This window comes from Helobdella robusta (assembly GCF_000326865.2).
Source record: "Helobdella robusta unplaced genomic scaffold HELROscaffold_22, whole genome shotgun sequence".
NCBI lineage: Eukaryota > Metazoa > Annelida > Clitellata > Rhynchobdellida > Glossiphoniidae > Helobdella > Helobdella robusta.
In genome coordinates, this window is record NW_008704170.1 from 1,482,053 (window position 1) to 1,509,552 (window position 27,500).

Sequence of the window (27,500 nt, forward strand, 5' to 3'; positions counted from 1 at the left end):
AAAATAACTAAATTTGAATAAATCAATTAGACAAGTTTATTTGTATAATATAAAATATCAAGTAACAATAGATAGAAATATGAATAATTGCATTAAGTAATATTGTCTATTGCATAAGTTTGCACATTATTCAAATCATTGAATATATATATATATATATATATATATATATATATATATATATATATTAGATAGCGAAAGATATATTATCAATCATTTCAAGAAAGATCAACTTATTAAATGAAATCACAACTGACGGTTAACTAAATTTGAATAAATCATCAATTAGACGAGTTTATTTGTTAATAAAATAATATTGTCATTGTGAATGAAGTTTACTACATTAGCCATAAATATCGTGTAACAATAGGCATATTAATAAATGCATTAAGTAATATTGTCTGCTGTTGTATTAAGTTTAATAAATGCTCAGTCAATAGATATACGCTCAATCATTTCATTTTGAATCATTCCGTTTCATCTAGATATATTAATTTTTTAACAGTATGTATATGAAAAGTGTCTTGCGACGATTCGCGCATTTTTATCAAACGATCATGACGTTCTTCATAATCTTGTAAATTAGTATCCAGTGATTCAATCATTTCGTCTACATCTTTTATAAGCTCTGGCATTATGATCTCATCTAAGGCTAGCATAACATGTTTGATTTCTTCACCGTGGTTTTCTTCAAAAACCTTAGTGAGGCATCTGAAATACAGACTACCTTTGCTCTTACGTCTGTGGGAGGCTTGAGAAGGTAGGCACGAGTATGAGATGAACATGTCGGGGCACCTAGGAGCTAGATTGGTTTTTAAGTTATTGTTCTGCTCATTTGTTTTGCACTGTTCTTCTTCCTTCAAACAGCAGTTCACAAAGAATAGTTTTATTTTGTTCTTCATTGTTGGACAAACATCATCGTAAAAAAATGTCATTATTTTTATAATCTCATATTCAGAATCTGCTGTATATATGCAGCCATTATTTCCATGAGCAGCTATGCAACACACGAACGCTCCATACTGACTGTGGTCCATGTTCTGATATCTCAAACATGCTTCCTCCAACTGCTTTCTGTTGCAGTCTACATTCACCTCGACTTCAAATCTTAACTTCTTAAACAATGTTTCTATATTTTCTGAAATGTAATGGTTTATATATTACAACTCATTACTTTTTGTTAACAATTATTAAGATGCAAAAATTAACATTATTGACAAAATTGAAGTTTTATCTTTAAAAATATTGATATTGCCTCCTTACTTTTGTCATGCTTCCATCCTTTTCTATTTTCGCTGAAAACGAAAGCCAAACACATTCCTTTAGTTGTTTGTTTCAGATTATATCTTCCAGCTGCATCATACAAGGCTATCGCAAATTGTTCAACAATGTAGATTTTAATTTTGTAGACTTTATGGTTAAGTTTATTGCTGGAATAAGTATTACAAAAATTATTAATTGTACCTTTTGGCGTTTTTCCATGGGGTACATTTATTTTTTCAAACGTGTCTTTGTCATATTGGGGTGATGCCGTCTGCATCAGAGAGACCCCAGCTGTCGAAATAAATTAAATTGCAGTAATAAAAATTTTTTATCATTTTTATATAAAAGGGATGTAACCATCCAACCAGTATCTAAATTCCTTGCATTCAACTCCTCTTTTATGAGTTTAAGCAAAATTCTATGTAAAGGCTCTGAATCTGTAGTGATAGGGTTGTAAATAAAGTATAAGAAGAATAAAAAAACTTTTAATAAGTTTTACTGGGTGTAATATTTCTCCATGGTACAATTACTGCTTTGTCAATGGCATTTCTCGGATGGTTGAGCAAAAATTTCAAACAATGAATGAAAATATCTCTTTCCATTTCTACTTTTTCATTACTCATCAAAGTCTGATAACGTTCCTTAGCTTCATATATTGTGAGCAGTGGTGTTGCAAACTCCGCAATGAAAAAATATTCTTTTTCATTCTTTAAAAATTTCATTTTTTTTAGTCAACTTTAACATGTTTATTGTGAAAAAATTAATAAAATACTCAAACAACATTTCCATCTTTAATTTTGTATATGGAACTCTTGTAATCTCTCTTTTGACACCAGCTCTGTTGCCCAAGCAATTGACAAACATGTCGGTGGTGAATATATGTTTACCATCTGCTAAATTTATTAGACCTTTGGAGTCTTCTGGCACAATTATGAACATTTTGGCAACAGATGACTTTATTTTGTTCATGTCACCATTCAAAGTGTGTTTGAAAAAGTTTTTCTCCATATCTGAGAATCGCATTGTCCTTATTTTAACAAACATATGCTTGCGTGTGAAATCAACCAATTCATAAAGAACATTATTTAAAGCAACGCTGTTTTTAAACAAACCTGGTAACACAAATTTCAAATAGCCTTCATAATAACTGAGGGCAAGGCCAATAGCATAAGTATTATCCTCTGGAATCATTAGTTCAACATCTGATACTTTGAAAAAAGAAACATTAGAATATAGTTATATACATATTATAATTTATTTATCATATAAATTATCATAGATCTGATTGAAAACTTAGCCAGTTTATTTTATGCTTTGTTCTAATTTTAACAAACCTTTCATTAAAGCCTTTTTGATATATGGGAACACAATAGTTTTAAAATCAGCTGGCCAATCTTTTGAATCATCAGATATATGTCGAACTTCAAATTTAAACTCTTGTAATTTACCAGGAAATGGAGATCCAGAAATTGACTTCTTACAGAGTACAAGAATGGATTTCTCTGAAAACTGTTTAAATTTTCTTAAAAACCGTACCGCTTCTTCATTGAAAAACAAATCTTTTTCATATTTTGGTGTGTAATATAATATGCACATGCAACTGCGCCCTATCCCTCTTACCAGCAAATCTTTCAAACATCTGTCTGTGTTTCGGGGATCGTATTTTGGCTGAACTTTGTAACGTTCGCCTCTCAATATATCTAAAATCTTGCAGCAGTCTTCTAGGTCGTCGAGCGAGGAGCTCAAATATATGTGATGATCAAAAAAATCGTACAAGGATTTCTCACTTTGACCTTCGTCATTGGAGACCGCCATTTTTAAATTACCAACGGACGTGGTGATATAATTTTGCTACTGCTTATTCATATTTCATCACATCTTATCTAGTTGTTTTATTCCAGCTTGTTCAAAATGAAGAAACATTGAAACATATATAATATACAATACAATGTATTGAATGTAACAACAACTACAACGTATACTATATATGTGTAACTTGTAACAACAATAATAAATATTCTATATATATATATATATATTTATATACATATATATATATGTGTGTGTATTAAAATTAATCGAAGTGCGTGAATCTTACAAGTTTTTAAACGCTGCTTTTAGATGATTTTGAATAATTTTTGCGCTTAACAAAGCTTAACTGGAAAGTAATCATCGGGATTTCCAAGTTCTATTTATACAATGGCGATGTGTAAGTACAATGTTAATAAATTATTATCAGCTAGCAGGCTTGTCACCCGCCCAGCTAAACACTGCAGAGAACGACCATTTAATAAAAAGTACAATCAAAAAAGACTTTGAACAATCAACAATTAGATATAAAAAAATCAGTCCAAACATAAGAAAACTCATGAAAAACAGTCAAAATAATTGAAGTAAAAGATAATGTAGCGGCGAATTATAAAGATAACAATAACGTATTATCAACAAGAATATTGATTACATTATTGGTATAATACTCAATAAACAAATATAAAATCAACATTTTTCTTCAAAACAAACTCAGCCATGCGACTGACACAATCGAACTAATGCAATCAAATTACAAAATAAATAAATTCCGGAAAAGAAGAATTGCCAGAAGACAATTTATATCATAATAAAAATTATTAACAACATTCTTTACAGTTCAAACTCAGCAATTTACTTCAATTTATTTAAAACATACTTAGAATTCAACTCAATTCATTTGATATTTACAAGAAATATAATTCAACTCATTAAAAATTTAACTGGAATAGCCCCACAAAGCTGGCAACAACATGGAAAAGAGAATCACCTATAAAGCTTAACCCTAGCAGAACAACATTTTCTAACAGAAACGGCCAACAGCAGCAGAAGCAAGTAGCCAAGGTAGAGGAATAACTGCGGATACCTCTGAGGCAACCATAACACGGTGTACTGCATGCGACTGTTTCCGTCTAAATGTGAATAGATAGGTGGAATAGACGGACGAATAATAGATTGAATGAGCATATAGACACACACACACACAAACAAACACACACAAACAAACAAACTAAAAACTACACGCACGCACACACACACACAAAAACCACAACAACAACAACGCACCAATAGCCATGTAGCCGTAGCCGGCTTTGGCAGTCCCCATTCTATAGCTACAAGTGGGAACGGTGATCTGATAGACTGTTGACTTGCCTCTCAGTTTATCTTTCAAAATGTTGTGGTTCTCATCGAAAGAGTACGAGGTTTCGACGGAATTTTTAGTGAGACATTTTTGGCATTTCAAATAGGATGACTGTTAATACGTATGTGTGTTTGTGTGTGTGTGTGAATTTGTGTGTGTGTGTGTGTGTGTGTGTGTGTGTGTGTGTGTGTGTGTGGTGTAAGAATAAGGTAAATGTATGTGTATATGCGTGTGTGTGTGTGTGTGTGCGGATGTATGTGTACTTGCAAATTTTAATTTACGAGTCATTTGTATTTATGCATGTATATGGGCAAAAAACGCGACATGAATAACCATGTATTTCAATGTAAAAACATGCAGAACAAATTAGCATAATGAGAAAAAATACAACTGGAAATACACAAACATGCTTAATACAAAGTTATACAAAGATATACAAAAAAATAATACAAAAAAGAAAACGAGACAAACATGGTGTTCATGGCCGGCTACTATGATGTTGGGCGAGATTTTTTCTATCTTCTGTAAATTTCATTAATATCATAAAATGTACAAATAGATACAAACAGGCAAAAATATAAAACACAAATATACAAAAAGATACAATACAGATATACAAAAAGATACAATACAAACAAACGAAAAGATACGGTAAAAAAGTCGCAATACAAAAAAGATAACGATACAAACATAAAGAAAGATACAACGCAGACATACAAAAAGATACAATACAAACAAATACATGTACTACATAATGTGGAATGCGCACACAAACACGCACACATACAAACACACACACACATATACAAGCACAAACACACATATTTATACATAACTAACATCTTTCATGTAGTAATAATAATCTATTACACCCAAGTGACTGATGAACATTTTTATATTGTTTGTCGATTTTTTATTGATTTCATTGAGGTCAAGGACACCCTGATCGAGTCTGTCTTTATAATTATTCATCTAATTGGAAAAGTAATAATTATTATAACTATAATAAAATTATAACTATTGTGATACATTTGTAATAAGTGTATGTGTATGCGTGTATGAGCGTGTGTGTGTGTGTGTGTGTGTGTGAGTGTGTGTGTGTGTGAGTGTGTGTGAGTGTGTGTGTGTGTGTGTGTGTGTGTGTGTGTGTGTGTGTGTGATGAGTTAATTAACGATATTTTAAATACACGCTTTGTGTTTGTTTGCGTGTGTGTGAGTTTGTGAGCGTGTGTGGGTGTTTTGTGTGATGATGATAAGTTAAGTCACGACATTTTAATTACACACCCTGTGTTTGTCTGTATGTGTGTTTGTTTGTGTGTGTGAGCATGTGTGTTTGTGTGAGCGTGGCGTTGACATCTCTATGGAATGCTAAAAAGAAATGTAAAAAAAATACCATTATTTATTGTACACCAATCATATTAATGTTATATAATAATATCCACAGTATTCATGTTATTATTAATATTATTATTATTATTATTAATGAAACATTTATAAGCGCTAATTAAAATCAAAAAGTTCTCAAAAGCGCTATCTATAATCAAACAAAGTCAAAAAAGAAAAAAGTACAGTCAATAATATTAATATAATATAATATAATTATGATGATATAATATAATTATAAAATATATCCTATAAAAACCAACCCTGATTACATCGACAAAGTCTCCAATTCTTACAACAGGGTCATTTAAGCATGGGAAGTGCCTGTGAAATCTTTGCAACTTCCAGTTCTCCAAGAAATCAAAACCCTCTCCACCGACGTCATTATCTCCAGGGATATAAATACGCTTGTAGTTATAATAAAATTATAATAATTATCATTGGTAATGAACACACTCTCTCGGTAATTAATTCAACAGTGGGACAAACACACACACACACCACACACAGACACACACAAACAGACAAATACACACATACGTGTTTCACACACATACACTCACACACATACACACAATCTAGTTAAAACACGGCCAAAAAAAATTTAGTATGAATTGAATAGATATAAACCATTAATATAGAAACCTTAAAATACATTAATTTTTACTAAAAATTTTTAGTAAATTGAAATTAATTCATAAATCATATTTCCATTATTTATCAAAATTAATAATACTAAAAACCCAAAAAAAATAAAATCTGTAAAAAAGAATTTACCAAAAAACAAAAAAATTTACCCTAATCAAATAAGGATCAACAAAGATATTAGAAAATCTTTCGACATAGGTTGCGTATTGTGTGTCAGTGGCTCTGGAACCTTCGTCAAATAAATCTCCCAAGAATATTATAACGTCTGGTTTCACATGCTCTAATGCTCGCGAAAATCCATTTTTTATATATCTATATTGAAATAGATTTTTTTTTCTTAAATCAATCCATTCTTAGTTCATTTATTTGAAATGATTTTTTTTAATTTAATTTATTTATGAATGCCATTTTATGTATCTTGTCTGATTAAAATAGTGAACAGAAAAGTCAAATTTTGATGAATTTAAAAAATTTTAATTTCTTGACACAGTTTTTTTTTTTTGAAAAATACCGTTTAAAAGTAGTTAAAATATATAAAATTATAATTGATTAGTAATAGAGAACATTATTAAATTTATTGATAAAAACAAAAAATGAGAAATAATATTTGATAAAAAATAGCAGATAAACCTATCACAATCCCATCTTGTTATATAGCCAAGCAGCCAGTGTTCATTTACTAGGCCAACTATCTGTGGATCAGCCACAAATAAAATTTTCAACGTCTTTTGGTCAGTGGTGCTGAAATAAATTGTATTAGATTATAATAAAACTATTTTATTTTTATTCATTATTGTTATTTTTCATATTATTATTAATTATCTTCATCTTATTACTATAACCACTTCTCTGTATGAATGTTTTTAGCTTGTTAGCTGATAGTTAATTAAATTATAATAAAATATGAAAAACCAGAAAAAGAGCAATAATAATAAAAATAATAAAATACTAAAAAAGTGCAAATAACATAACAAAAATAAAATGGAATACCAAAAAAACGACATACTTAAGATGTGTCCACTGTAAGCTGGCCAAGTCAAATGAGATGATTTCATTATATAATGGGATAATTGCTGTGAGGATTATGATGAAGACTGTCCATTTGCTGAAACCTCTTAAGGAATATTTTGGCAAACACTTCATCAAAGATTTTAATTTGATGTATATGAAACAGGGAGTATTATATTATTATTATTATTATTATTATTGTTATTATTATTATTAGGTGGTTTGAAGGATACTATAGTTCAATTTTCAAGTAATTCATAGAATGAGTATAGCTCAATTACTGACGACTTCATTGATTTATTTACAGTAGCAGACTGAATAGCTTTTAGCCCCATTCTAGATTATTTTTTTTACAACAAAAGCTGTAGTGTAGAGTCAATAATTAATCACCATTCATCATAATTCTTTTCATCATAAATTGATTTGATGATTTCTGCAAAATGAAAATGTTAAAATATATTTGAAAGTAAAAAATGTTATAAATAATAATGTAATTTAATTATTAAACATTGTTCTTATCTGATAAGCATGCCATAAGAAGGCATTGATAAGGTGATTAAGTTTCAAGGTTAAGCTGTTGAACATGGTTTGTTGTGTCACACTTGGTCTATCTAGATTGTATACTAAAATCTATCTATAAGACATGGTCAACTACTGACTGAAAATTTATTTGGTTATTTATTATATTATAAAATGAAAATCTAGTTAAAAGATTAGTTAGATAAAAGACAGTACAGTAGTGTAGGGTGGTTAGTTGTAATAGTGAAAGTAAAAATTCTATGAACCATGAACTGCACTGATAAGTTAAAGTTTTTTGAATGTAACTGTAACTTAGTCACACCTTTTGGCATATATTTATTTTAAAAAAAATTCTGTTGCAAAGATGTACATTTCATTCAACAAAATATTTTATATGAAAATGAAAATATTATATTTTATTTGAAAAATCTTGCAGCCTTACTAGCCTTCAATTGCAAACATCACAAAACCATTTAATTTATTAATTTTTTAAAGTTTAACCCTTTAATCTTTAATGAGTTTAAAAAACTGTGTTTAAAAACTAAATCTAACCTAACTAAACTACTAAAAAACTAACTAAATAGTAACTAAAACAACTGAACGGCAAAATAACATGTCTACAATATAAAATCAGCAATTTGAATGCACGAAATTTAAAATCGCAAATTTAAACTGTCTAAAGTTGAAATTAGAGATAAAGTTTTAATCAAAATTTGATAGAGAAACGATTAATTTGAACGATAAAGTGACGGGAATGTAGCAAATTTTAAATTGTCTTATTCATAATACTTTGTACCTTTGTGTATTTTTTAAAAATGAACGCCGATAAGGAATCATTGAAGTCGCTGACGAAAGAGGTTGGAATTTGCTTGAAATTTAAGATATTTTCTTATTTCTTGATTTAGAAATGTTTGGTTAGTTGTTCTTGCGTGTGCATCAAACTCGATTTTTATGAAATGTGTACATTGTGTACATGTAAAAGTGTACATGCCTTACTTACGCTAACCACTAACGACTAACAGCAAGCATGATGATACCACCATCCTATCCTAACACTACAACAGCCATCTACCATAATGCAGATAGTCCATACTAACACTTACAATATGTAATATAAAAATATTAATATAAAAATACAATATATAAATACAAAAATTGCTTTAAATTTAAAATATCATTGCATGTAATAGTAGCCTATATAAAAATAGGAGGCTCATATTATAATTTATATATATATGAAACAGCATATTATATAGTGTAATATTATAATTATATATAATATAATATATAGATACTTACTAGCATTCATTTATTATTATATTATAATATAATAATATTATAACTTATTATATAAAATAAAGCATGTATAACTTCACTTATATGAATATGAAGTACACATAAAATATAGTTCTATTTATTTTTAAGGAATTGATTGAAGAAGTCTCGAGGTTACAGGCTTACAACAAGCAGCTGAAAAATCTTCTCAACAAACAACTCAATGGCAGCTGCAACAATAGCCACGTTTCAGAAGAGGATGGCAACACTAGGAAGAAACCTAAACGAGATTTCGATTTCAGAAAGTGGTTTTTTTCTAGATTTTAATTTAATTTTCTGTATATTTTACTGTGATAATGATGATTATGGTGTCTAATTGTATTATTGATAATATGATGTTGATTGTTGATAATGGTTTTTGTCTGTTTTTCTCTTTCTTGTCTTTATTTTATAAACATTTGTATACATCATGTTTTTTGTTGTTTTTGTTTGTTATTGAATGAAACCCACAACAACAACTACATAGATATAACACACGACATGTTCTATTGAAAATTCTATATCTTGGCTGGGATTATGATGGTCTGGCAGTGCAAGAGGACACAGTAAGAACCATCGAATTTGCTCTTTTCAAGGCTTTACATCAAACTAAACTCGTTGAATCTAGGTTTTTTATTTTATTTTATTTTTTTAACTTAATTTCATACGAAATTTAATAATTTCATTAAAAAGTTGCGATTTTATATTTAAAATGAAAAATGATTTAATTTCAATTAAATTTAAAAAAAAATTTTTCCCCAAATAAAAACCTATATACAGATCAACTTCCAATTACCATAGATGTGGTAGAACTGACAAAGGAGTTAGCGCTTTTTGCCAGGTCTGCTACTATTTCTTTGGTGTTATTATTATTGTTGTTATTATTATTATTATTTAGGTTATCTCGATTGATCTCAGAAGCAATTTACTATGCGGAGATGGTGTGAAGGTGAGATCCGACGGAACTGCACACGAACGAAAGGGTCGGTTACAAATTTATTCATTCATTTCATCCATCCATCCATTCCATCCCTTCATTCATCCCATCCATCCATCCATCCATTCATTCATTCATTCATTCATTCATTCATTCAACCAATCAAGGTGACACAACAACTGAACTGAGCTATGTACACATGCTTAACAAGGTTCTACCGTCAGATATAAGAGTCATTGCTTGGACACCTGTCCGAGATGATTTCAGTGCAAGGTGTGTGCGCGTGTGTGTTTGTGTGTGTGAATTTTTATTTATTTATTATTATTTTATTATTATTTTTTTATTGTTCAGGTTTGATTGTAAACAGAGGACTTATAGATATTTTTTTCCTAAAGGAACTCTCAACATCAAGGTTGTTTGAATAGATGAATGAAAAATTGATTGATTGATTGATTGATTGATTGATTGATTGATTGATCGATTGATTGATTGATTGATTGATTGATTGATTGATGGATTGATGGATTGATTGATGGATTGAATGTTTGGTTGGCAGAAAATGAGAATAGCAAGCAGTTACCTAATAGGCCAGCATGATTTCAGAAACCTCTGCAAGATGGACGTGGCAAATGGCGTCGTTAATTTTGTAAGAAATATATCTGACGTTCGATTGGCCCCCTTTTCATCCAATCAACGGTTTGTTGTTTCTATTGGTTGGATATGATTGGTTGGTTTCGTATGTGGTTGGATGGGATTGGTCGGTCTTTTGATCTGTTGGGCATAATGTATTCAATCAGTTTAATTTAATCAAAGAAAATTATTATTGCTGCGGGCTAACATGGTACCATTTTGTTTATATGTATTACAATGGTAACGAACGTCTTAATAATCTTGCTTAATGATCGCAAACAGCCTGCCATCTCCAATCAAAAAGTCATCTTCATCTACAACGACAATGGAAGATAATTCAACAACAACAACTGACCAAACTGACCAATCATACAACATGTATGTCTTGACCATAGTCAGCCAAGCCTTCCTATGGCATCAGATCAGATGTATCATGGCTGTGCTGCTATTGGTTGGGGAGGAGGCTGAAGAACCGGAAGTTGGTTATTATTATTATTATTATTGTTGTTGTTGTTTTTTTTTCCTCTTCTTCCTCTTCTTTTTCTTTTTCTTCTTCTTCTTCTTTTTCTTCTTCTTCTACTTCTTCTTCTTCTTCTTTTATTACGTACGAAGATGATAATTTCAATTAATTACTTAATTAAATAATAATAATGTAATAGATAGTTAAGGATCTGCTCGATGTTTCTACCTACCCAAACAAGCCTCAATATTCCATGGCTTCAGGTTTGAAAATGCTTAAATTTCATCCGTAAAACTTAACTGTTATTCACTCATTCATTTATGCATTTATTCATTCATTTACTCACTCATACATCCATTCATCCATTCATTCATTCACTCATGCATTCATGTTAATCAGAAATTCCTCTGGTGTTATACGAGTGTGAATACGATGATATCACCTGGATCATAGACGAAGGTGTTGACCTGTTTTTCACCCATCATCGTCATCGTCGTCGTCTTCATCATTGTCCTTTCATCATCACCTTTACAATCGTTATCACCCTACACCTTATCATCAGTCTTAATTTCATCATCATCATCATCGTTGTCATCGTCGTCACAACGTCATCATTATCATCATCGTCACAACATCATTATCATCATCGTCACAACATCATTATCATCATCGTCACAACATCATTATCATCATCGTCACAACATCATTATCATCATCGTCACAACATCATTATCATCATCGTCACAACATCATTATCATCATCGTCACAACATCATTATCATCATCGTCACAACATCATTATCATCATCGTCACAACATCATTATCATCATCTTATCATCGTACAGTGAATATGCAGGAGACGGTATCAACCCTTCAGTCCAAATGGTCTGAGATGTCAATCAAGTAATATCATTATCATATATTATTATTATTATATTATTATTATTATTATTATCATATTATTATATAATATTTTTATGTAAATTATGCTATATAATCAATTTATGCTTGTTTAGAGAAACGTCTATACATACAAAGGCATATACACGGAGGTACAAACATACATACATATGTGCATAATACAAACATACACACACAAATACAAACATACATATACTTATGCATACATGCCTAAATAGATCCATGCACATTTATAAATACATAGATACGTACACACACACATACATACTACACACATACACACACACACAAACAAACACAAACAAACACACACACAAACACACACACACTCACAGATCAACAATGTTAAGAGCGATGCTGGAAGATATCAGCAGTACAGCAAGTAAAAAACTCTTGATGTCTTTGTAATAATAATAATAATAATAATAATAACAACAACAACAATAATAATAATAATAATGACAATAATAGCAATAACAATAAATCAGATGTGTGCATAACTTCACAAAGCAATATGCTGCTGCCAGGAAACAAGCCAAAAGTGTATAAACCCCTTCTATCTAGGCCTACTTGTGGTTCGTCATAAACACGTGTGTGTGTGTGTGTGTGTGTGTGTGTGTGTGTGTGTGTGTGTGTGTGTGTGTGTGTGTGTGTGTGTGTGTGTGTGTGTGTGTGTGTGTGTGTGTGTGTGTGTGTGTGTGTGTGTGTGTGTGTTTGTGTGAGAGAGTGTGAGTGTGTGTGTTTTTGGTGTTCAGCTCTGCTAACATGAGGTAGAATAGCTATGAGGTATTTATTAGTTGAAAAGTTAGCACAAGCTAAAATTTATTTCCCGGATAATTGTACGAAATTAGTGAATTAATAAATTAATAAATAATTAAATTAATTCATTATTTTAAATAACTTGTTCCAGAAAGCTTAGAAGACCGCATTAACTACCATAATAGGAAAAGAAAGTTGAAAACTCTTTGTGAATCTGACTGACTGATTCGTGTTTTCTAATTTAATTATTTTAAAACGAATAAATGAATAAATAGTAATATTTATCATTATTATTAATTATTATTATTATTATTTTAGCTGAAGTTTTGAATAGATACGTAATACACCGTCTTGAACATGTCTTGCTTTTTTTCCGTCAATTTGAAAATATTTAATAAATAAAATGATAGGACGATCGGTGATCACTTTGCAATCGAATGCCGTCACTGCAACAGTAGTGGCAGGCGAGTTAACCACTACACCATCGCGCTATTGTCGCAGTTGTGGCTGCTATTGGGGCGACATCACATCGCCGTCTGCCTCTTCGCCGAGTAGCGTTCGAATGAAGTAGTTCTTCAGTGGCGACGATGACGGCGTCGATGTTATTTTTGCCGGTGTCAATGAAGGAATGGATGCAATTTGCGAGGGCATTGTTGTTTCTGAAGAAATTTGAGATGACGATGACGTCATTGTAGATGAATCTTTCTGGTTTCCTGTGCTAACGGTTAATTTTGAAGTACAACCCTCGTCAATTTCATGCCTCTTTGTAGATTCAATATTCATTCCGGTCAGATTATTGGATCGCAAAGTGTTGATTTCGGTGAAATTATCAACCGAATGACGGTATATATTGTGAAGAACTTCAGTGAATTTCAATTTTTCAAGTTGGAAACAGTTGAAATTCGCAGTGCCACTTAGGAGATGGAGATTCATATGCGGGTCGGGAAGTTTTAGAGTTGGATGGTTCACTAGATATATCATCTGGTTTTCTGGTAAGTTTGGATGAATTTGGCTGTTGTCTGTAGGTTGTTCTGTGATATGATGTGATGGGATGTGATTGGTTGACATATATTCAGACAATTGGATTGACATACAGACATACATACAGACAGATAGATAGACAGATATATAGACAAATAACTACATTGTCTTGATGATGTTGTTTATGATGTTACGTGTGCAGCATGATATGATGTATGTGATGGTATGGTAGTTTATGTCTGGAAATGTTGGTACGATGTTTATATATTATTTATGTATATTTATATTTATGTGTTTGACAGGTTTTTTGTATATATATATATTGTTAACTTATACATAAATAAACTTAAAAATTGAAATATAGAAAAATTTAGGATTACAACTTAGAGACAACGCATCACTGCACCTATTTTTATCCAAGAGTTTTGAAATTTTCCAGTGAGACTAGCACAAGATACGCCCTGACTGGTTCTTGGATCTGTCATAGGCGAATGGACTCTCTTAATTGCGTTGCTTGGAATGAACCGATTTTTTCTGAATAAAAAAAAAAAATGAATAAATATTATATAAGGATAATTCAAGATCGGATTTAAAGGTTTATTTGAATTTATTTGGTGAATAATTAGTTTTATGACACATTAAAATCACCAATTCATTGTGTTTTCTCATAGCCATTACAACCATTTCCTTACAAGTGTTATAGATATTATGCTTAAAATATTATTTTATTATGCGTATTAATCTATAATTATTTATTTATAGTTATTTTTTTTTTAAATCACTTTTCCAATTTGCAGCTGCCTGTATCTCGGAAACCCTTGGCGAATGGGTTGTTGTTAATTTTCAGTTGGGTGATCTGTGTGTGTGTGTGTGTGTGTGTGTGTGTGTTGTGTGTGTGTGTGTATGTGTGGGTGGTTCTAATGTTTATATAATTAAAAAATAATTAATAATAATAATAATAACTAAAATTAATAATAATAATAACAGTAGTAGTAGTAAAAAAATGTTGTAATGTTGTAGTGAGATTCTCGCATATCACATGCAATATGTATGTGTTTGTGTGTGCGTGTGTGTAGGTGTGTGTGTATGTGTGTGGGTGTGTGGGTGTGTGTGTACGTGCGTGCGTGTGTGTGTACGTTCGTGTATTCACACGTATTTGCATATGTTTCGTGCCTCTGAAGAGTTAGTGAAATAATTTATAAATATTTAAAATTATATACGAATTTATTATTAAGTATTTTATTATGGTTAAATAAATGATTTCAAAATTGTTGCAGACGCAATCATTCTGGTAGGCCGTAACGGCGATGAATTCAGTTTCCTGGAATTTAAAAATGCGATGGAGGACTGGACTGTTGGGGAGATTTTTCTTATCGTCCGCAGCTTGCATTATGTGGAAACGTGGTTGATATTTGTGCATGGAGTTCAGGATCATCTGTGTGTGCGTGTGTGTGCGTGCGTGTGTGCGTGTGTGTACTTGTAATGCGTGTGTGTGTGTGTGTGTGGGGTGTGTATGTGTGTGGTGTGTGTGTGTGGTGTGTGTGTGTGTGTAAATGATTGGTTGAAGAATTGATTGGTTGGTTGGCAGGTTGGTCGATTGTTTGTTTGTTTATACATCCACTCATCTGCCTATTCATTCAATTATTTGCGTCTATATTAGTTAGTTTGTTCATTCATTTGTTTCATCAACCACTTCATTCATTTATCTATTCATTCATTCGTTCGTTCGTTCATTCATTCATTCAATCTCTAACGTATCCGTGCTTATCGGACATGTTGTTGGTGAGTTTGAGTTTGTGGAAGGAGATGACCCTGCACATCCATTGTTCCCCAGTCATCGGTGAATCCGGATGAACGTAAGTCCTCCGAGGCATTTCCGGGTCCGCCTTACCCGCCACCTGCCATCTAGCGGTTGGGGATATAATTTCAAAATTTTGTATGTTTTTTTTGTGCAGATATTAAAAATAGCGTTTTATTTTGATTTTAGGGAGATTGCATAACTATAAGAGCTAACTAAATAATTAAATCAATCAATCAATCAGTCAGTCAGTCAGTCAATCAATCAATCAATCAATTAATCAATCAATCAATTAGCCAGCCAGACAGTCAGTCAATCAATCAACCATCCAACTTGTTAACCATCCAATCAGCCAGCCAGCCAGCCAACCAACCAACTTGGAATTGTAGTACTTGTATCTGTTATCATCACACGGACACACGTCAATAAACATGAGATATTTTTTCTTCGCTTCCAAGCCACTCACCTTAACTTTTAACGACGGAAACATCCTTCTGTTGTTGTTAGTGTTGTTGCTATTATTGTCGTTGTTATTGTGTTGTTGTTTTTGTTGTTGTTGTTGAAGTTTTTTTGCAACTCCAGCAACATCATCATTGTACTTTCTGTCAACGACATTAGCAACAACAGAAGTTGCAACAACAACAACAACAACAACATCATCATCATCATAAAAGCATTTTAACCACATCATCATCATCATCACCACCATGACAACAGACAGCACTTTAACCACATCATCATCAGCACCGTGACAACATTTTAATCAAATCATCATCCTGCTCATCATCACCATCATCATCATCATATCATCACCATCATCATTATCACATCATCATCACGTCATCCTCATCATCATCACATCATCATCATCATCATCATCATCATCGACATCATCGTGCAACCTTCCAGATTTAGTGATGACCATTTCTGTGGTCAACGAATGAAACTGGCGCCAAAGACGCCCGCAGTCTAATTCCACTTTTAAACCATTTAATTGTTGTTGTATTTGTAGTTGTTGTTGCTGTGGTGGTGGTAGTTGTTGCTGCGGCTGTTGCTGCATTTGTAGTTGTTGTGGTTGTGGCTGTTGTTGTTTATGTTGTTGCAGCAGCTGATAATGACGATGATTTTGTTGTTGCTGTTTTTGCCGATACTGATGTTTTTGTTTATGTTGTTGTTGTTGGCGATTTTGATGTTGCATCATTGCAGTTTTTGCTGTTGTTGATGTAAGAAAAGTTTCGGACCGCATTGAAAAGTTAGTGTCACGTAATTCCATGTGGACAGGTATTTTATCGATGTTAAAGTCATTATGGCAACTGATCACTTGCTTGTTGATGTCGGTGCAACTACAATTCGTGCTATTGTAATGATTACAATTGATGTTGTTATTGATGTTATTATTATTGTTATTATAACTGTTGTTGTTGTTGTTGTCGTTTTTGTTGTTGTCAGTATTATTATTATTGTTGTTATTACTGTCATAAATGCTTTTGATGTAGTTAACATTTCTATTGACTCTACTGACTTTAGTGTAATGAATACTGTCGTTGTTGATGTTGTTGTTGTTGTTGATGATGATGTTGTTGATGTTGTTATCATTGTTGCTAATGTTGTAGATTTGATTGTTGTTGCAATTCTGACCAATGGGAAGAATGATGGCGTAAGGTGTTGTTTTGTTGTTGCTGTTGTTGGTACATTTGTTTCTCATATCATTAACATTATTGTTGTTGTTGTTGTTAATGTTTTTGTTGCTGTTGTTGTTAATGTCATACATACTATTATTGTTGTAAATTTGTATTATTGTTGTTGATGTTAACGTGATTTGTTGTTGTTTTTGTTTTTGTTGTTGTTGTGTAAATCGATAACTAACCTAACACTTGTCCGATTTATTTATATATGTGATGGTCATTACAAAACTGTACATACATACATACATACATACATACATACATACATACATACATACATACATACATACATACATACATACATACATACATACATACATACATACATACATACATACATACATACATACATACATACATACATACATACATACATACATACATACATACATACATACATACATACATACATACATACATACATACATACATACATACATACATACATACATACATACATACATACAAACATACATACATACATACATGCATACATACATGCATACATACATACATACATACATACATACATACATACATACATACATACATACATACATACATACATATCATTCCTTTGTATTTTTTTATGCGTATGTGTGTATGTGTATATATACCAAATTTTTTAGCGAAAACAACGGACAAGTGTTACCAGCCAATCAAACGCTTCCTGCGATACGACGAACCAATGAATGATGACGTAGTTGTGACGTCATCGTCAAGACTCCACCCACTATTCGTGTAGGTAGGTTATGATGGTGATTATTGGCGCCATCGTCGACGCGACAAAAGCAGCAGCAGCAGCAATTATTTGATAGGTTCCCCAATGGCGAAAAAGGTAGTCAGTAAGTCAAACAAACATCATTCGAACTTCATAATATTTATAATAATAACAATAATCTTAATAGTGATAATGATTGAAAGGATGGATGGATGGACAAGTAGATTTATGGATAAATGAATGAACGAATGAAAGGAACAATAAATGAACGAACGAACGAACGAACGAACGAATGAACGAACGAACGAGGGAATGAGGGAATGAATGAAAAGATAGATGAATGGATAATTGGATGCATTAACAAATGGATGGTGAATGAATAAATAAATGAATGGGTGGACGAAGAAAAGATAGAAGAATAGACCGGACAGATGTATAACATAACATTCAATGAACTTAAACGATTTTTTCTGTACAACCTAGCAATAAACCAGCCACCCATCACTTTATACGCATCGAGTTAGTGCTACATTTAGTGCAATAAAAAACACACACACATACAAACAAACAGACAAACACACACATACAAACAAACACGCACACACACACAAACAAACACATGCACACACACACATATTTCGCTCTGTGCTAAGAAGACTAGTGTGATATCATTTGTACTTAATTGTGGTCGTGCCACTAGGGAAACTAGCTGTGCACACCAAACACACACACAAACACACACACACACATGCACACGTACACACACACACACATGTACATACATAATATGTATATACTTTGTAACATATTAATAATTTATCGGGAGTGTGTATTTGCAGTATGTGTGCATTGGGTATTTTGAATTTGTATTTGAGTGCAGTACCCAGCCCAGCAAGGCGTTGAAAACCATCAGAAGTCTGTGATGTTATGTTTGTTTTTGTGTTTGTTTTGTTTTGTCGTTGTTTCGATTTGTTACGATGTATCAAGTCTCATCAAACGAAAGAACAAACGAACGAACGAGTGAACGAACGAACAAGCAAACAAACAAACGAATGAACGATGCGCACAACAAAATCCCCAGATGACGGTAAGTTGATGTTTAATATTTGTTAGTAGAATCTGCGTGAGTGTGTTTGCAGAGGCAAGCCAGTGGTGATGGTGGCCGCGATAAGGAAAGTTCATTTGAAAAGCTTCAGTGAATATGTATTGTCATTGTATAGTAGTAGTTGTAGTAGTAGTAGTAGTATAGTAGTAGTAGTAGTAGTAGTAGTAGTAGTAGTAGTAGTAGTAGTAGTAGTAGTAGTAGTAGTAGTAGTAGTAGTAGTAGTAGTAGTAGTAGTAGTAGTAGTAGTAGTAGTAGTAGTAGTAGTGATAGTAGTAGTAGTAGTTGTTGTTGTTGTTGCGTTGTTGTTGTTTAAACCACTTGTTTAGTTAATTTGTATGGTGTGTTTTGCCATTCTTAAATTCCATCTATAAATATAAATGACCAGAAACTTTGAAAATACATTTATTTAGATCTAAATTATTAATAGTCAGATTTTAATCATTTATTCATTATTTCATTCGTTCGTTTATACGTTTATTCATTTATTCATTCGTTCGTTCGTTCGTTTGTTCGTTCGTTCGTTCATTCATTTATTCATTCATTCATTCATTCATACGTTCGTTCGTTCGTTCATTCGTTCGTTCGTTTGTTTGTTCATTCGTTCGTTCGTTCATTCATTTATTCGTTCGTTCGTTCGTTCAATTATTCATTTATTCATCATTCATTCATTTTATTCTGTCACTCAATCTGTTATTCATTGATTTGATTTTATTCATCCATCCGTTCTTCCAATCAATTATTTCCTCAATGTCGGTCGCTTGTTGAACCACCACAAACTTGACTGCTAATTATTAACTACTATATATAGAGCATATACAGTGTCGACAGACAGTTAGTTCATTGACACACACACACGCACGCACACACACTCGCACACACACACGCACGCACACACACACAACACACGCACGCACAACACACGCACGCACACACAAACATACATTACTAATCTAGGTTATCCATAGCATGTCAATGTTAGCAAAATAACGTGTTACTCATTCATTTTTTACGTATTATCAAATTTAATCAATTAATTAATTAATTTATTAATTAAAAATATTTCAGGAATTTATGTATTGTTGTATACGGACGTGTGGGCGAGTACTTATTCTAACGATTCATCGCCATCTTCACCTATATATTAATATGTAACATTAATATAATATATATAATAATATATAATAAATTCTACTACTACTACAACTACTACTACTACTACTTCTACTACTACTACAACAACTACTACTACTACTACTACTAATACTACTACTACTACTACTACTAATAATAATAATAATACTATTATTACTACCACAACTACTAATACTACTACAACTACTACTACTGCTACTATGTGCGTGTGCGTGCGTGCGTGTTGTTGATGATGCATCAGAGATTAAAACTCGAAAGAGATACATACAAAGAAAGATAAAAAGATAATAAATAAAAAAAAAGAAAAACAAATAAGAAAAACAAAAGAGAAATCCTTCACTTGTATCGGCAGCTACTTTACGCTTCTTTATGTAAAAGAAATAACCGATGGCAATGAGTGCTACGACGAGCAGTGCGGCCGCTACTACTCCGACGACAACAACCCAGGCTTTCAACTGTGGTTTCTTTTCTGACTCTGATACTGTTGTAGGAAAAGAATTTCACGAAGCGCTATATAAATGACTTATTATAGTTGTTGTTGTTGTTGTTGTTATTGTTGTTGTTGTCTTTTTTAACTTTGTTTATGTTAGTACGACGCCATTTATTGTTCTTTGCTACGTCATCGTAATATCTTCCTAATCTCATCGTCGTCTAACTTAATCATCATTGTACAATTATACACAGACACACACACACGCAGACACACACACATACATACACACGCACACATACATTCACACATACATACACACGCACACATACATTCACACATACATACACACGCACACATACATTCACACATACATACACACGCACATACAAACATACACACGCACATACACACACTTTTCGGATAGCATATGGAGAAGACGGTAGTTGCTAGATCGGACGTGTGACATTCTCCGCTGCAGTTGAATTTCTGACAATCTGTTGGAAAAAATTGCCACCGTTTTTAACAGGCGCTATATAAATGCATTTTAGAGAATATGATGATAATAACGCTCACACAAACAAAGAGAGAAATAGGGCAACAGAGAGAGAGTGCAAGAGAGAGAAAAAATATAGAGAAAAAAAAAGACAGACAGACATAAAAAAGAGAGAACGAGATAAAGAAAGAGATAGAACGAAAACAAGAGGAAGAAAGACAGATAGACAGACAGTCAGACAGACAGTTACCCACCCACTTCATTGCAACCTGGACCATGCCAATTTTCCATGCAACCTGCAGACAAACAGCTTGCAGACTGGTCGATATTATCAGACAGTAGACAGTGGCGGTAGTTTATTATTGAAGGTAGGAGAATGCTCTTCATTTCCACTATTGTTTTGGGTTTGTTTGTTAGTCCGTTCGTTTGTCCGTTCGTTTGTTTGTTTGGTGTTGCAGTTTTTTGTTTTATTTGAATGCTTACTTTGGATGTTTCGTTTTCAATGTTCAACAAAAAATGTTTTCGTGTTAACAAACAAGATTTCTAGCATCGTCAATTTGTAATTTTTTAATTTTGTCAATAGTCTAAATCCATCGTCATTTTCATCATCCTCCTCATCTCATCATCGTCTCATCTTCATCTTCTTCACCGCCACCAACTTTCATAAACCTGGTTGGCTTGCTTGCCCCCACAAGTCTGCCTTGGATTCCCTACACATGGCATGTTACACTCAGAGCTCGGTCCTCGTCCACTATATCCATCAGCGCAGGCACACAGCTTGCCTTCCTGGCTCAAATCATAAAAAATATTTCTGAAGATTATTTCCTAATAGTAGTTAACGTTGAAGAAAACCTGTAAGAGGGCACATTCGCCTGCACATGACTTGATACATGTCTCAATGGCAGTATTGTCTCGATCAATTAAAGAATTTACACACACAAAAACACACACACACACTAAACACACACACTAACACACACACAAACAAAAACACGCACATACACACAAACATACAAACACACGTAAAAACACACACATACGTTTATACACACTCGTACACACTAACACATACAAAACGTAGAAGAAAGAACCTGCACGGCGACGTATTTGCTTCTACAGGACTTGATACATTTCTCGATGGTTACATTGTCTCGGTCAATCAATTCGCCCATCAAGCCGGCCTTCTTCTGCACGTTGTCAGCGAAACAGCCCAGATAGTTGATGATGTCAACGCTAACTTTCGGTTTCGCTGTTGTATGTTTGTCTATTTGTTCATTTGTATATCTGTTTGTCTGTGTGAATGTTTATCTGTTTGTCTGTGTGAATGTTTATCTGTTTGTCTGTGTGAATGTTTATCTCTTTGTTTTTTATGTCTGCTTGTGTGGGTGTGTATGTACGCTTGTTTGTTTGTTTGTTTGCTTGGCGTTTTACTAAAAGATAATAAAAAAAGCTCATTTCAAAACTTTTATTAGAAAAACCATCAAAAAACAAAAAATAAAAATAAATAAAAATCTATTTCCAACCGCTATAAACAGAGAAATGCTCTGTCCCCCCGCAATAACCAACATTATTTGGACATGGGATTTGACAGAAAGTTGAAGCCACCAGCGTATCGGCATTTTTCGTGCAGTAGCAATTTTTACCGTCCTATGGTAAGTTGTTTGTTTGTGTATGTTTGTCTGTGTGTGTCTGTGTGTGTGTGTGTGTGTGTAGGGGTGTGTATGCTTGTTTAGTTTTATCAATTTACAAAATTTAAACAACACACACACAAACAGCCATTTAAATACACGCCTTTCCAACGCATCACACGAACTGCTAACGACAAGCAGGGATCTTTTTGCATTCGTACCATGACACTACAACATCAGTGCCAGGCGTCTTAACCATTGCACTATCCATCTTGGCGTTTAGTTTGTCTACGAAATTCTCTATTATGAAACTTTTGTTTTTACTTTCAGTCCAAACATTTCGACGCCAGGTCTTGAGGAGCAGTTGTCGAAGCAGCTATGGATGGTTTGGACGACGGTCGGTTTACCTTCCGGTTTTAAAGTCTTGTAACATCCTTTGTACGCTTCTACGTGTTGTTCTGTCGGTGGATGAATGAGTGAATGAACGAATGAATAAATAAGTGAATGAATGAATGAATGAATGAATGAATGAATGAATGAATGAATGAACGAACGAACGAACGAAAGATCGAACGAACGAACGAACGAACGAACGAATGAATGAATGAATGAATGAATGAAAGAATAAATGAATGTATGTATGAATGAATGAACGAACGAACGAACGAACAAATGAATGAATGGGTTAACGAATGAACGAATTCATGAGCGAACGAACAAATGAATGGGTAAATGAATGAATAAATAATATGAATAAATATATTGCTTTTTTTATTCAATTGAAAGTTTTTTTTGCAAAACAGCACTGACCAACTCCGTAAGCTTCAAATTCTTTTATATAAGTTCCACTTGATCCAAGTATTATGGCTGATTGCCTGATAGCGACGAATCTCGCTGTGTGGTTGGAAGTTTTCAGATCGATGGAAATGATTTCTGCCTCCACCTTACCCGCGTGAGTGTACCAAACCTTGAAGTCATCGGCCTTGAAAGTGTACAAGACGGTCAGGGGCTGTTTGACGTCCAACCGGCCAATTGTGAAGTTGTCCAATCCGTTCTTTGCGATTTCTTTTTTAGAAAATTAAAAATAAATCTTCAATCATCTCTAGAAGTTTTTTAAATATATTTATTTAAATTTTTAGCCAAAATAGTAAGACTGGCATACACCTTCAGATATATCAACATAAACTTTGAAATCTAACTAGAGTCAGGCTGGAGCTGAAAAACGAGTAGAGAAATTTGTTGAACGTGGAAGAAGACAAGAAGGTCGACAATAAACCAAGCATCTGCGTGTGCTTCCACAATAGCGAAGGTTGACTTGTCGCCGTCAGTCGCCGCCAGACCAAGCGTACCTTTCTTCATGTACACCATCTTTCCCTTGGCTACGTTTGTCTCATCTGCTCTTTCCGAGCTAACTATTTTCACTATGGAAAGATTGAAGTTTCCAGTTATCTACTGTCCAATTTGATATGAATGAATGGATGAATGGATGGATGGATGGATGAATGAATGAATGAGTGAGTGAGTGAGTGAGTGAGTGAGTGAGTGAGTGAGTCAGTCAGTCAGTCAGTCAGTCAGTCAGTCAGTCAGTCAGTCAGTCAGTCAGTCAGTCAGTCAGTCAGTCAGTCAGTCAGTGGGTCAGTGAATGAATGGATGGATGGATGAATGAATGAATGAGTGAGTGAGTGAGTGAGTGAGTCAGTCAGTCAGTCAGTCAGTCAGTCAGTCAGTCAGTCAGTCAGTCAGTCAGTCAGTCAGTCAGTCAGTGGGTCAGTGAATGAATGGATGGATGGATGAATGAATGGATGAATGAGTGAATGACCAGACAGACGAATGAAGGAATGAAATTTTCTAGTATGGACTAACAAAATATTGTTAAGTAAAGTGTCAACAGAAGAGTAACTAGCCATCCTCTTGTCATATTACTTTTCAAAGTTTTCCAAATTTTTTTTTGAAAGTTCAAAAATCAAATGAATATTTCTCACGAAGCCCGTTTTATTGATATATAATGATCCTAAGAATATGAAACCACGTTTCGCCATTCATCATATTTCAAATGATTTCATCAATCAACTGATACTTCATATTTGTAATAACTAAACTAGACACCTTAAAATAAACTCTCATTTAATTGTTATTCATCAGCCATTAATTATCTCAATAAACTTCCCCACAAAAAATTTAAGCAATACGCAGACGTTGAAAAATTCTTCGCTCTATATGTTTAGTTAAGTTATTTATCTGTCGGTTTATTTACATTACACGTATATTGAGAAAAAAGGTTTGTTCACATAATTGTCAGTTTATTTGTTTACAAAACGTTTCACGATTCACAAACAGTGACGTCACGATCAGAAATAAATAAATCGAAATATATAAAGTTCTACAATTCTTGGCGTCCATGAGTTTTTACCTATGAATATATGTAGATGGTGTGAATTTTTTGAGAAAAGTTACGGTAATTAATGGCTTGTATCTATTTGGGTATCTTCACTCCCTCACTCGCTCACTCATTCATTCATTCGTTCGTTTGTTCGTTCATTCATTCATTCATTCACTCACTCAATCATTTATTCCTTCATTTATCAAAGAACATTCCTACATAGCAATTTAAACAAAATTCTGAAGTATCAACACTTACAAGCCCAAGGCATATACTACAAACAACTTAGGAGCAGGAGCAAGTGCTTTAACTCTAACAACATCATTTGGGGACCAGGATAACTCAAAACGAAATTTCACACAGTCAATTTTAAAGGTTAACAAACACACTTGCCATTCAAGATTTGACACATTTTATTAGTCATTCATTTGTTTGCGTGTTAGTCATTGCTTATTTTTCATTAATCATCAGAATTCTTTTAAAATGTTTTCATTTAATTAGTGCAATTTTGTACAATAACTGATTCAGATATACGCACACACGCACACACGCTCTCTCTTTCACTCTCTCTCTCTCTCTTTCTTTTTTTCTTTCTCTCTCTGTCTGTCTGTCTGTCTGTCTCTCTCTCTCTCTCTCTCTCTCTCTCTCTCTCTCTCTCTTTCACACACACACACAAATGTTTACATTTAATTCGTTGAATTTTGTACAATAATTGTTTCACACACATACACACATCACACACTCTCTCCCTCCCTCTACTTCTCTCTCTCCTTTCTCTCTCTCTCTCTCTCTCTCTCTCTCTCTCTCTCTCACACACACACACACACACACACACACACGTTTAATGCCTGCCATTTCATTTAGTTTAAAATTTAAATTGGAATCGGACATGAAATAAAATTTATAAATTTAAACAGATTTGAAAACCCGCATCTGTGTCTGTGTGTTTGTTTGTTTGTGTGTGTAGATATATTCACAATTTATGATAAATAATAATTTCAACATTAATTCATAGCCCACAGCATACAAATTTAAATTGAAAAATAATTTCCCTATACTTTCCTTGCCACTAAAAATAACTGGTATTTTACAGTTATAAATGTTGTTAATACACACACACACACACACACACACACACACACACACACACACACACACACACACACACACACACACACACACACATACACACACAAACACATACACACACATGTATATATATATATATATATATATATATATATATAAGATTGATTGAGTGTTATATAATTTGTTATCGTTCGTTCTATATACTTTTAATGAATTTTTTTTTACTTCTTTTGCGAGAACGATCGATCGACTGGTTGATCGATTGATTGATTGATAAGTGGATTAGTTGTATGAATGATTGATTGATTGGCTAGTTAAATGGTTGGTTGGGTATGCATTTGACACACGCACACACGTACACTCGCATGCACACACACACGCACGCACGCACAAATTTTCATTTCATTATATGAAGCGACAAAAAACAAATATAATTGTTGATTTTGGCTGGAAGTTTTATTATTATTGCTATTTATCTAATCATTTCATGGTTATTGATTAAATTTTAAATTATGGTTATTTAATTAAAATTCTAAAAAATTAATATTGAATTGATCGATTGGAAAAATTAAAAAATAAATAAATAAATAAATTGATGGATTGACTGAATGAAGGACAAGAATAAATAAATGATAATTTGTTAGAATAGTTGATTGATTGATTGGTTGAAAATGAATGAATGAATAAATGACTGACTGATTGATTGACGTAAAATCTGTAATCTTCTATTTATTTTTTGGCAAAAATATTTTGTTCCACATCTCTGCGGAATAGAGCGAGCAAGTTACAATTGAGAATTACAATCCCTTGCCTTTGACATGGTTAGTGATTGTTATGTATCTTTTTTTATTATTATTGTCACTATTATTAATGCTATTTGTTAATGTTAATCTATATATATATATATATATATATATATATATTTATATTATGTTATAATATATATATATTTTTTGTTCCATTTACCAATAATAGCAACAACATCAAAACAATATCTCCATCCAAATCAACCACAACAACAAT

The 27,500-nt window shown here is 32.8% G+C and overlaps 6 protein-coding genes across 6 annotated transcripts in view; 2 read left to right on the top strand and 4 right to left on the bottom strand.

The window, feature by feature from the left end:
• Positions 1–863: 863 nt before the first annotated feature.
• Positions 864–1,133, bottom strand: HELRODRAFT_136493 (hypothetical protein; the record flags this gene model as incomplete). Its single annotated transcript, XM_009018650.1, has 1 exon — positions 864–1,133. A coding segment is annotated over one exon (270 nt), but the record flags the coding sequence as incomplete, so codon positions are not given.
• A 1,242-nt stretch (positions 1,134–2,375) lies between these two features.
• Positions 2,376–8,690, bottom strand: HELRODRAFT_185536 (hypothetical protein). Its single transcript, XM_009018651.1, has 10 exons — positions 8,437–8,690; positions 7,470–7,904; positions 7,094–7,204; positions 6,613–6,775; positions 6,079–6,222; positions 5,273–5,404; positions 4,904–4,954; positions 4,357–4,543; positions 4,061–4,202; positions 2,376–2,471 (listed from the first exon to the last, which is right to left on the bottom strand). Exons 2-10 carry the CDS (start codon positions 7,604–7,606, stop codon positions 2,459–2,461), a joined length of 1,080 nt encoding a protein of 359 aa, XP_009016899.1. The 5' UTR covers positions 7,607–7,904; positions 8,437–8,690; the 3' UTR covers positions 2,376–2,458.
• A 1,105-nt stretch (positions 8,691–9,795) lies between these two features.
• HELRODRAFT_99303 (hypothetical protein) lies at positions 9,796–13,370 on the top strand. The gene is made up of 13 exons (XM_009018652.1): positions 9,796–9,932; positions 10,085–10,145; positions 10,203–10,287; positions 10,409–10,514; positions 10,593–10,653; positions 10,798–10,937; positions 11,154–11,349; positions 11,531–11,594; positions 11,731–11,790; positions 12,178–12,235; positions 12,589–12,635; positions 12,742–12,828; positions 13,164–13,370. Exons 4-13 carry the CDS (start codon positions 10,441–10,443, stop codon positions 13,232–13,234), a joined length of 858 nt encoding a protein of 285 aa, XP_009016900.1. The 5' UTR covers positions 9,796–9,932; positions 10,085–10,145; positions 10,203–10,287; positions 10,409–10,440; the 3' UTR covers positions 13,235–13,370.
• A 1,401-nt stretch (positions 13,371–14,771) lies between these two features.
• HELRODRAFT_156909 (hypothetical protein) lies at positions 14,772–16,716 on the bottom strand (the record flags this gene model as incomplete). Its single annotated transcript, XM_009018653.1, has 5 exons — positions 14,772–14,849; positions 15,273–15,428; positions 15,748–15,898; positions 16,169–16,285; positions 16,694–16,716. The coding sequence occupies 5 exons, from the start codon at positions 16,714–16,716 to the stop codon at positions 14,772–14,774; spliced, it is 525 nt and encodes a 174-aa protein (XP_009016901.1).
• A 3,691-nt stretch (positions 16,717–20,407) lies between these two features.
• HELRODRAFT_171977 (hypothetical protein) lies at positions 20,408–24,376 on the bottom strand (the record flags this gene model as incomplete). The annotated part of the gene is made up of 9 exons (XM_009018654.1): positions 20,408–20,436; positions 20,795–20,935; positions 21,301–21,381; positions 22,040–22,205; positions 22,472–22,672; positions 22,947–23,027; positions 23,333–23,466; positions 23,819–24,073; positions 24,208–24,376. The coding sequence occupies 9 exons, from the start codon at positions 24,374–24,376 to the stop codon at positions 20,408–20,410; spliced, it is 1,257 nt and encodes a 418-aa protein (XP_009016902.1).
• A 2,517-nt stretch (positions 24,377–26,893) lies between these two features.
• The window catches only part of HELRODRAFT_191529 (hypothetical protein), a gene marked incomplete at its 3' end in the record, with an annotated part of 5,786 nt that continues 5,179 nt past the window's right edge, over positions 26,894–27,500 (top strand). The window contains exon 1 of the mRNA XM_009018655.1: positions 26,894–27,298. The remainder of the gene's footprint in view (positions 27,299–27,500) is intronic.

Excerpts from the sequence above, each read along its gene's own strand:
- HELRODRAFT_185536 (XM_009018651.1), bottom strand. The coding sequence starts at position 7,606 with ATGAAGTGTTTGCCAAAATATTCCTTAAGAGGTTTCAGCAAATGGACA. Across the intron at positions 4,955-5,272 it reads ATTATTACTACATGAAAGAT|AAGATAGAAAAAATCTCGCC; the intron begins GTTAGTTATGTA and ends TGAAATTTACAG. Across the intron at positions 4,203-4,356 it reads CTACGGCTACATGGCTATTG|ACGGAAACAGTCGCATGCAG; the intron begins GTGCGTTGTTGT and ends ATTCACATTTAG.
- HELRODRAFT_99303 (XM_009018652.1), top strand. The coding sequence starts at position 10,441 with ATGCTTAACAAGGTTCTACCGTCAGATATAAGAGTCATTGCTTGGACA. Across the intron at positions 12,636-12,741 it reads AGATATCAGCAGTACAGCAA|ATGTGTGCATAACTTCACAA; the intron begins GTAAAAAACTCT and ends ACAATAAATCAG. Across the intron at positions 12,829-13,163 it reads TCTATCTAGGCCTACTTGTG|AAAGCTTAGAAGACCGCATT; the intron begins GTTCGTCATAAA and ends AACTTGTTCCAG.